This window comes from Dromaius novaehollandiae, chromosome 1, assembly GCF_036370855.1.
Source record: "Dromaius novaehollandiae isolate bDroNov1 chromosome 1, bDroNov1.hap1, whole genome shotgun sequence".
NCBI classification, from domain to species: Eukaryota; Metazoa; Chordata; class Aves; order Casuariiformes; family Dromaiidae; genus Dromaius; species Dromaius novaehollandiae.
The window spans coordinates 88,427,446-88,438,894 of record NC_088098.1 but is presented as its reverse complement, the minus strand read 5'-3'; the positions used below and the strand labels follow the sequence as shown (position 1 = coordinate 88,438,894).

General features: G+C 39.4%; 1 protein-coding gene across 1 annotated transcript in view; it reads right to left on the bottom strand.

The window, feature by feature from the left end:
- Nucleotides 1-1,187: 1,187 nt before the first annotated feature.
- MAN1A2 (mannosidase alpha class 1A member 2) overlaps nt 1,188-11,449 on the bottom strand; it is a 155,008-nt gene continuing 144,746 nt past the window's right edge. The window contains exons 12-13 of the mRNA XM_026104860.2: nt 9,616-9,731; nt 1,188-6,057 (exon numbers count right to left, since the gene is read on the bottom strand). Coding sequence (XP_025960645.1) covers nt 5,925-6,057; nt 9,616-9,731 — 249 coding nt within the window. The 3' untranslated portion in view covers nt 1,188-5,924. The remainder of the gene's footprint in view (nt 6,058-9,615; nt 9,732-11,449) is intronic.

Sequence of the window (11,449 nt, the reverse complement as noted above, 5' to 3'; positions counted from 1 at the left end):
GACATAGGCAATAGAGTTGAACCACAAAGCACACGGTACTGCTTGAAGAGCAATGAGGACAGAGGAAGTAAGTCTTCAGTATAGGCCAGAATGCTGCAGGCAAAGATGTAGTGCTTAATGGTAGAGCAACTGGAAGCGCAGGAGTAAGGAAACCGGGTGCATCCTGAACATGCAGGGTTTGGAAAGCTAGGGAGCAACAACTGAATGCATGGCAGGATCCCACGGTGGAGGGCATACAGCAGGTGTGTATCAGGTGCTACATACTGCACTGAGTTATGGTAATTTGGAAGTAATTTTCTCTTAGGAAGTTGTACTGAAGGAGGGAGATGGAGAACAGAAGCATGATGTGAAGGCAGGGCACAGGGTATAAAGCACTGAACTAAGATGCACAGGATAGAGCTGTGGAAATATGTTGCAGAGCCATGGCACACCACGGAAACGAGGCACTGCATAGGAGCAATATGGGCTAATGCCAGATAGTAAGGATTATGTACAGTTCATGTGAACCAGAAAGCAAATCTGGTGTACTGCAAAACAGAGAGCTACAGCAAAATTTCCAGTAAATTTGAAAGTGCAGGGGGAAAATTATCTCCCTCAAAGCAGATTTCTTCATACCGCTTTCCCCATGAACAACATTTAAACAAATAATTATGAACTTATTCCATTCTACAGAGGGCAGAAGAGTGGCTGGACTGATTTAGTTGCTAATTTACCTGCTATTTAGTGTCATGAAAAAACAGATTTTTAACCTGGTGTCTTCGGAAAATTATGTTTATTTAGTAGCACTGCTTGTCTGCCTGTCTCCTTTGCCCTTGTCACCAATTATCTTTGGGAACTTCTCAGCCAGTTTCACCCAAATTTTATAAAGGGGCAGAAACCTTAGAATTTTGTGAAATTTGGTGGCTTTCACAATGGCACACAGACAGAGTCTAAGGCTGTTGTACATTCAGTCACATCTTAATAAAAATTTGCACACTACGGCAATCTGCTAATAGCAGCCATGGGGTACAGGGGTTTTAATTTTGCAATAGTGGGTCCTGATAAATGTTTAAGGTGACAGACAAAGTCCCTAGTAGAGCTGAAGGGGAATGAAAAGCTGCAGCACCACCTGTGAAATAGAATCAGCTTTATAGTCTAATGCTACTGGAGGTTGCTGTTGGAGGCAAAGGACACAAAAGATACATTCCTCACTTAGAGACATTCTTTATTCAATTTTTTTTTATATACAATATTATTTTTAATCTGTAGAAAGTACATATGCAGGATTCCACGTCAGAGGCAGCCAGAAGGTTCCCATGTCAGAAGATAGACTCTTGTCCTTTCATTGTTTCGGAGGAAAAAATAATCTGTCAGTTTTAGACAAAGGAAGAATAAAGGCAGAATGCAAAACCAACTTCCACAAAGCAATTAGGATTAAAGGCAACAGTCCAAGCATAACTAGTCAGGCTGTCTCCTTCCAGTTTGTTTCCCAACTTTTCTGGGCAATTACACAGCAGTTTGTTAAAATGGGCTGACAGTAGAAACAGCTAATGCTCATCATTTCTGCTACACTTGTATGTACATGAACTTGAAAAAGAGCTCGGATTTCCTCTTAGTATGGCAACTCAAACTCCATCGAATCAGAGTAGTGTTTCTCAAAATTCAAGGACTGAAAGAGGGGTGTCGTATCAGGGTAAACAGATCTCTGAACTACCATGTGATTCAACAGCTTGCTTTCGTTTTTCTCTGGTAACAAACCTGTTTCTAATTTGTCCCTTTAAAAATGCGAACTAGACTTAGTAATGTAGATAACAAACTCGATTTGATAAGAATCTGTTATTACAGTCTTGAGATGGAAACTGCCTTACTGTTTTCTGTATATGTCAGATGACATTGTTGATCCTTTCAGCGTTAATACTATTAACCACTTCTCCATTCAAACTAGGGAGAGTCACATTATGAAGGTTTATAGTATCATTTCCTCAGCAGAAGAGGAGAGGATCATAAAGGACAGCCAGACAGAGTTTTGCTTAGCTATAAATCAAGACAGGGTAGATATTTAATCTTACAGGATGGTACTGTGGGGAGAGAGTGACTGACTTCACTTTTCAAAACTGGAGACTCAGTATTCAAGTCCTGTATAATATCAGGTGAGAATATGTCAATAAATGGGAGGTAGAAGAGACATCCACAAATTTGGAGTAGGGAGCCAAAGCAGCCTCAAAGATGTGAATGACTCAGGGAACTACACTATTTGGTTTTCCCTTTACTCCAGGGTGCCTACAGTCTTGCATGTTCTTCTTAAGAATTTAATTTTAAGGACCATATTGAGCAGCGAAATGAACACCCAGAATATCATTCAGGGGTTTGTTTTCAATCAGAGGACAAAGCTAAGAAGATGACTTCTTGACTGCAGGATGCACACAGCTCCAAGTTGGTCAATGGAAGCTGCAGAAATTTGGCTTCTTTGAAAAGTCAAGCTGTGTTAGAAAAAACTTTACTGCTAGCAGATCCTGACCGACAGGCAAGCTTGAGGCTTGGATTAGGAAAAGAACTAAACATCCTTGTTTTGAATGCATGCAAAAAGAAAATAGACAACTCTGGGATATCCAGGCTTTTGCACAAATCCAATGTGCCAAAAATGTACATGATTTTCTGTTATTTCATCTTGTAAGAGGAGAAAGTACTTTTCCTGTAAGAGGAGAAAGCAATTGTAGAAATTGCTAAAATGCAGCAGCTACCTAAAGAATTTGAGGACTGTTTTGTTACGGAATACAGTGAGAGACTTGGAAACAACTAAGACTAAAAAGCCATCTTGTGCTTAAACTTACACTCTATCTTCATGAAAGTATGTAAGACAGCAGCAACAGAATGAAAATGACAGTATTCGACTGTACCTTATGTACCAATAGGGAAAACAGTCTGAACTTTGGTTTGCACATAACTCCTTTCTGCAGATCAGGACCTACTACTTTGTGAAGGGCTGAGAAAGAGTGCATTTCACTGCGGGTAGAAGCTTCAATATCCATGCTTGGTTACTATGCACACCTTGCTCAGAACCCACGACCTCCAAACTCAGCTTACTCTATGATATCTCAGGATGTTCACATTCATGAATGACACAGCAATTAGTCCACAGAATGCATTATTTTTGATATAGACTTTGCACATCAGTAGCTGCTGGAGGAAAAGGATGGTTTGCATTTTAAACAGTGATAGAGTAGAAATTGACAAACTTTGGGTAACTTGGTAATGAGAAACAAGTGTCCTTTATTTGGTACCTGCTGCTTTTCTACACAAAGAAGAAACAGCAGGACTGTACATCTGCACTGAGAAAAATACCATCCCATCACCATGAAATGGCTTAGGTCCTCAATTCAAGCATTCTTGTGGCAGTGAGTTAATCCACTGGGATTCATGGAGAAATTTGAATGGTTGTTTTGTACTTCAAAACAGGTGGCTGGGAGAGTAACGATGAGCAGAAGTTTGCTGTTTCTATTTCTGGGACTCCAGAACTCTGTCCTTTACCTTTCTCTGAACAGACTGGCAGCCATTCTGACTGGCATTTATTGAGAAGTGTATGGATGGGCTGGGGTAGAAGGTGCTGGGTTTTGGGTTTTTTTCTTCAACTGAAGAGTGTTTTTCCTCATTCTCCTTTGTATCCAGAGAGATTTAGGAGAACAAAGGCAATCAAGTGCAGTTTTAAACTAACAACAGTTCTTACAGGATGGGAAAAACTCAATTTGAAAACACAATGTATCTGAACCTTAAAATGGAAAATGATTCAGTAAGTCATTGAATATTAATTAGAAAAATAAATTAATGTAGGGCCAGTAATAAGAATCCATTTATTAAGCTAATTCTAAGTAAACAATTACTTGAATCAGGATTATCTGCTATATCAATTACTTTATCAGTTCTCAAATTATTTATAAACTACTGCTGTAAATTACAGTAACTAAGTAATTAGTATTAAGGTAAAAATGTTGACACTGAAGTGTTTTCCAAACTTTCTGTCTTCCTACTCTTAATCTAAAGTAACAGTCTGGAGAAAAGCATCCAATAACATTTTTTCTTAGAGCATGTATATCCAAGCTGACATGCCAAGTGATGATTTTTATGTCTAAATTAATACCAAAGAGGACTGAAGGAAAATTTTATCCAGGAAATCCCACTTTAATGCAGAGACAGATTTTCTCAATTGTGCATGTGATTTACACCCACACAAATTATATATGAAGGTGAGAAAAACATTTATATATAAAACTTCACATATAAACATTTTCAGGAGAGAGGAGGAGGGAGTTATAGCAGTCAGTGCCTTTGGATGTTATGCTATACTGCTGTAGCTCATTCAAGAGAGTTCTTCCACTGACTTTTAATACGAAAATACAATCAGGATTTCTAAAAGACTCAACCTGTGCATGAATTAGAAGGGAGAGAAGCACCTCAGTTCTCTTTCAGCAAAAGGGGGAGGCACCATGGCGAAAGGATCTGGGAACTGTAAAGGGGAATAAAAAGAACCATTTGAGTGGTAAGGATTCTGGAGCAATGATAAAAAGAGATGAAAATATACTTGGAAAAAATACACTTCTTTTAATAAATAAAAATTGTAAGTGAAGACTGAAGCAGTCTACATTTACTGTCTGGCCTAATCTCAAACTGTTTGGACTACCCCAGCCTAGTAATACCCAGGAAAAACACATGCTGGTAACACAGCATCTCATTTCTCATAAACTAATGGAAGAAGGGACTTGATAGCTTCTTTTTCCACTCATATGTAAGAGATGTTATGTTGTTTCCAACGAAGATCATGTTTGCTTTGCACTGAAGCAGATGGTCACCCAGAGGAAAAAGAGTTTTGTAAACTAAATCAAATGCTGTTTTGAGCTTCTGTCATACACAGAAGTAAAATAAGTCAAGATTTCAAATCTGCAAAGAACACTCTCTGGATAGTATCCAAAGAATGAAAGATAACTCTTAGGAGAAATCCAGATTGTATGGACTAACATAAAGTGACAAAACAAACTCCTGTTGACTAGCTCAAAGGAAGCATTTCTAACTGCAATATGCTATATTCTGTCAAATACGCCACGAGAAACTGTTTTTGTCATGTTGTCATCTTTGGTTCAACAAACAGGACAAATAAGAGAACATGGACTTCCCATGTGAAAGGATTTGTGAGGAAGGGAGGCTTAGGCTCTTTCCTACCCCTATGATATGCTCCACACTGTGACTGTAGCTTGCCAAATGATCTAAGCCCACGATGCTGCCAGTGAACTACAAACGAAATGCTTACTAACTGTTTTCTGGGTGTGAGCATGCATACAGATCTTTAGGCATTATTTTAAAAAGGGAAAATGAAGAGGCAACAGTTTTAGAGTTCCCGAGAATGGCTGCCAGTCTGAGCAAACTGATGCTGATTAGAAAATTCAGACAGCTACAGGAAAAAAATTCAAATCCTGATGCTGCTGGTGCAGTGGTGCTGCTTTTTGTTGTTGCTTTGTTCATGTCATCCTCAAACAAAAATAAGAAAGAAAAGAAAGCATTTGGAACCCACCCCATCTAAAGAGGTGACTGGTGCGTTGTTCCTTGCAATAGCCAACAGCAGCAGCAGCTAGTTCCTGTCCCTGGACAGGAAAGCCTCTTCTTCCTTATGCTGCTGCATTTATATTAAATAGTAGACTCCAGTTCTTGCTAGAGTTCAAAGTGCAGGTCTCTGTCCTGCAAATACCACACTAGGGTGTTTTGGTCATGTATAAAACGGAACTTTTTTTCAGTTTTACTTAGTTATATGTTGAAGAGCTTTGTTTCTCACCCCAGTACTTCACTCAGAAGTCCAGATTTATCAAGTGTCTGCCTCCTCTCCATCTTGAAGTCTCAAGTGGTCCATGTAAACAAAACAGAGCTGAAAGCAGTCACTCTTTCTCTTCTTAGAGCTGTTTTTATCGATAAGCAGGATTTCCTGACAGTGTGGTATTGGCTAAGTGTAAAACGGGCAGAGGATGAGCTTCCGTGTTAAAAACCCAGTTGTCTAAAGGTAGAAGGTCATCATTGGAGAAAAGCAGATACAAATACCTGGATATCAAGACAGAGAGGAAAAATGATGGGTATTAAAGGAGAGCAACAGACAGGGTGGGGCAACATACCAACTTCAGGCCCCACCAGTCAACAGCTAAAGCTATAAATAAGCTATTTACTTTCAATCTTTTTATAGCACTTCCCAAAAAGCCCACACTGTCTTCCCTGTTTTAATGATTTGAAGAGTCATTTTTATCCTGATCAAGCCCCTCAGTGAAAAGTTGTTATGGAGACAGCATGCTAATCTTTCCAAGGAATTTCTTCTGTTTCTCAAGACTCCATTCAAAGAATTACAGTGTAACAGAAACATCAAGACACCAAGTACAAGGATTTGGGGGGCAGGAAAGTGGCAGAGAAGTTGGCAAAAACCTGTTCTTAATGGAGTGAACGCGCTTGAAAACGGCCAAACCCCTTTAATGCAGATCAAAGATTCAGACGAAGCACAAGAGAAGCCACTAAGCTTGACAGATACATGGCTTGTTATCACCATGCTGGGAGCTGGTTCAGTTTCTGGTGGGAGGACATGGGCCAATGTACTGTGCAGAGAGGATGAGCAGAGAGGATTCATAAATGTTACTCATTATAGAAGAAATGAAGCATGTAACAAAGTTAAGTTTTCTGGAGATATGTGGAAAATGAGTTTTTCTTGGTTCTTATTTCTTAATACACACTTTTGAACGTGTTTATGCTATTCTTTGAAGGGAGATATTGGCAGGAGGAATCTTAGTCAAGGCTTCAAACTCAACTGCTAAAATTCAAAAAGCATTTCCCTCGCTCCAGAAAACCTGACTGTGGGGTTAAAAGGCTTAATATTACGGGTCTACAGGACCTCTGAGCTCCTGCTTCAGCCTGGTTTCCACTATCTAGAAAAGCATGTGACAAGGGGTGTCATTCCCATTAGTGGGCCCTAATGTGCACATGCATTGCTCAGTCTTCACTCTGCTGATGCTGCTGTTACTTAGCTCTCTCCAGATCAGATGCAGAACTGAGTCAGTGTAGCTCTACTTTTTCTTCATTTTCTTCACCAAGTAACTGCTTGCAGATAAAAATTAGTTGCTGAGGTAATTTTGTTCTGTTCCACACTTCTGGTCTCTTTCTCTACATTTTTTCTTTTTCCTCATAGCATCACACCTTTCTTCTCCTCATTACTCATTTCTTGCTTTCTCCCCCTGCAGCTCTCCACCAGTCTCTCTTCTCACCACAGCAGCACCACTATCCTACATCTTACTCAAATTCACCTTCCTCATTGATTCAAACTTTTGCTTTGAATAACTTAAGCAAGCTATTTCAACATCTTGCTCCTTCCTGCTCAGTGATTATGTTCTTGCCTCATACTGCCCAAACTCTCATAATTTGCCCTGAGTATCTTACCTTTGATTAACCAGCGATCGGAGCAGCAACCATACGTATTTAGGGGAGGCATAAACTTTGAATTTGAGGGGAGTGAAGATGCAGAATTTATTATCAATATAGGAAAAGATAACAGTAGACATTCTGTAACACACTTTACATCCCTCTTCTGAAGGATATCTTTTTCTTGGCAACAAACCCAGCCTTCCTGTCTTTATTTTCACAGCCCTTTGACCTATCTTGCTCTCATGTCCTCTATTCTATCCCAAGGTGATATCAGTTCCTGGCTTGGCTATGCTCATCGCATCAGCCTCGAAGATCTAATCTCCAGCTCTCCAACAAAACTTCATTTTGCTCCACAAGTGGAAAATGAACTAAACCAAATGTCAGTAAAACATATTTGAGCTACTCCTCAGAACCTCCTTCTCTTATAATGCTTGCACTACAGTATATCCACATAGTGAATGATGAATCAGTGAGTTTTAAGATCACCTTGTGATCATTTAAGATCTAGACAGGATTCTGGCAATACTTCAACAGTCATCCCTGTCACCATAGAAGTCCCATAGGAGCAGCTTTCATTCTCTGATTTGGCTTTTATAGGCAAATGGATCATATAAAATCAGTTCCTTGGGCGGTACTGCTTCTCTGACTAGACCTGTTTGAAACTGCTGCCTCTCTCTTTGGGAGTATAGCTTTTCTGCTCCAGAAAACAAATTCAAAGGAATAAGTGAAACAAAATTAATGAAGATGGCAGAGAAGGCAGCAGATGCTAACTTTCTTTGTTTTAATAGTAATATTGGAAAACAAGGTATTGTGACTATTTAGAGGAGTCTAGAAAGGAGACAGTAGAAGGACAGAATTGCCAAAATCCTCCCTTACACATGATGAACTCAGAGTCCCCTCCCCAGTAAAATATGTTGAGCTGCCTGGAGTAGGCACCAGTGCTGCTACTGTCAGGACCACCTTTCTCCCCTCTGCATTTTGAGCTCTCAATAGCCAAAATCAATCTTCGGACATCACTTGCAGCTAAAACCTCAAAATCACACATTGTAAGCTCTTCTGCTGTATAGAAACCCTGTTTCTGCAAAACCTGCATGTGATGTTAAAATGACAAATGGTTACAACTGTTTCTTCTTCATATCATTAGGTTGTAAAGACAGAAAGGGCATGTTAATGAGTCTTAACAACTGACAGGTTTGTGCAACAACATACATATCACCTCTTCCATCACATGCTGACAGAAAGTGGCATGAATATGTAAGCACGGATATGAAATGACAACCAAGTCTCCTAACAGTAGCCTTTAGCCTTATTCACACTGGCAATAGTGGCTTCTGTCCATGGCATTAACTGAGTAAAACATTCTCCAAAATCCAATAAAGAAGGAAAAAAAGGATAGGGAACATAGATAACTCAGATGTTTCTCTTCTAGAAGTGGACAATTCACAAAGAAAGAAATGTGGTGGAAGACCAATACTTGGAATGCTTCGCCTTGAACAAAATATACAAGAGTACAATAGTTTCTAAAGGACAGACTAGATATGTCCTACATGTTTGGCTGAATTGGAAATATAAAAGAATATTTTAAAATCTGAAGCATATAAAATTATTAAAATTGCATAAGTAAATAATAAACTATAATATAAATTGCATAATAATAATAAATATTTAAAAATAAATATTAAAAGGACTGATATACTGGCTTACATTAAAAAAATAGAAATAATAGAAAAATACATTATGGGATGAACACAGAGAAATCATCCAAGGGCACGGAGGGCTTTTGTTCCATGCCATTTTCCCCCATTTACTCCCTTTTAATGACCCTTTAAAGGAGAAACAGCATCTACAACATCAAAGCACGGCACATGCTCATATAAAACACGTTAAGTCAGTGGACCTAAAATAAAATGTTGTCTTTTGCAAAGGGAATTTGTTGGAAGGAAGTAACATTTCCTCTGTTGTAATGCCAGAAATCAAACTGAGGTCTTAAAAACTAAAGCTCCCTCAACATAAGATTCTTGTATGGGAGACCCTACTTGTATTTTCTGCTGGTTAATGGGCTGACCTAGGACCCTGAAGTTGGAAAAAAAAAAACCCAAACCACTGTGATAGACAACAGATTATTTGTTAAGCCTATGTATTCTTCTAGACTTTAGATGTTAGCTTCTACAGAAAGATGCAAGAGTGAAGACAGCTTACTTCAAAGTTTCAGCAAGGAAAAAGCTCTGCTGTACATCGTCATACGCAGGAGATGAGGAATAGACATCCTTGACCCCAGAAAAGCCACCGCTGACTCGGCAATACTTGTCAATAGCCTGTAAAGAGGAAGGAGAAAAAAAACAGAAATATTTTATTTGTAGAACAAAATTTGGAAATGTGGAAGGATCAGGCTTGATCAACATAGGGTCATAAGAAACAAATGGAGGTAGCTTTTTCCATGCTGCATAATTGTGTTGTGACGAGGAAGCTGTGGATATTAAAAGTTTACACTGACCAAAAAAAAAAGGAGGGGTTACTGGACAAATACACATGTAAAACCTCTCTAGGGTTATTAAAGACACCACATTCGGTAAATTGCTAGAGGCTAAAACAGTATGCTGGGGAAGAATACTTTCTTTCCTAGGTATTCACTATTGACTGATATTGATGACATGACATGGACTCCACAGACTTGTGGTCTGAGCTGAGATGGCTGCTCATAGGTAACACTGAGTAGAACATCCATAAGTCAACCAATGCAACATACTACGAGGAGCATAGGAAATCACAAACATATCCCTGGATTTTGCAGCGGAAAGAGTCTGAAGAATTGCAGGCACTCTGTGACTAGTAGGCTATCACAGCAATTTACTAAAAGTAGGGGTCAAATGCTGTACTCATCTTTGAGGACTGTAGATTTCATCTTATAAACTCTTCCAGATGTTGCTTTCTCCCCATATTTCCATCCCCTACATGCGATCTTCTCTATTTCCCCTTTATATACTTGAAACTCAAATCAGCTTGTGTGCTGCATGGCAGAGGAGCTCTTTACCTTTAAAGCATGAAGCCTAAATCCATAAACCATGGAGAAAGGGGCCCAGCAGACCTTCTTCCTTTTGACCCTTTCCATGCAGAAAGGGGCCAATGGACCTTGAATTCCCAAATCGCCCATTATGCCCATAGGTCAGGAGCTAGTCAGATCCAACATACTACTGCGAAAAGCACAACGGAAGAGGAGACATAAAATGTGGAAGAGGAGTAGAAAGATGGAAGAGACATAAAAATGGAAGAGAAGACCTGGAAAGAATGTACTAGCAATTCAGAGCACCTCTTATCTGGGCTTTCATCCTTCTACCCACATGCATAATCTCACAACATACAAGGATATCAGCCATCAAAACCAGCCCCCCAAAAATGACCCTGAAATGATTCACAGGTTATTTTTGCTTCCCTGCTGCTTTGGCAGTTCCTCCTCAGCAGACACCAACTCTTTTAATAGATTCACGCAGGGACAGAAAAGGCACAGTGATGAAGGAAATTGTTTGGCTCAGGATGTCTGTCATTATCAACGACTGAACAAAGCTACCTGTAGTTCAGTAATCTATGATGTGGCCCATCAGTCTGTATGAAGTTTCTCACTGCTTGGTGCTTTAGGCCTGGATTTCTGTTAATTCTGATTTCTGCTAGTTATACTCAGCAGAAGCTGAGGGGAGTCAAAGTAGGGCAGAAAATGAAATTTTGAATGATCGCTGTTTTTATGTAGAGAAAACAAATTCAGTCAAAATTAACTCTTCAAGGTTCTTGCTGAAGCCTCTGTATACTAGAAATACAGAGAAACAAAGGACAGTTTCCCACTGGACACATGCATGAAGAATGCTAGCAGATACTGTTGGTGAAATTAGGAGAAAAAGTGAAAAGGCAAATGAGCAAGGTAAGCTGGGACAGTAAGTCACAACACACCAGGTACTACAGCTAACTTCCTCAATGTACATACTCTTACTCTATGGAAACGTAAGAAAGACCATTTAGTGTACAAAGTTCATTTAAATTTCTG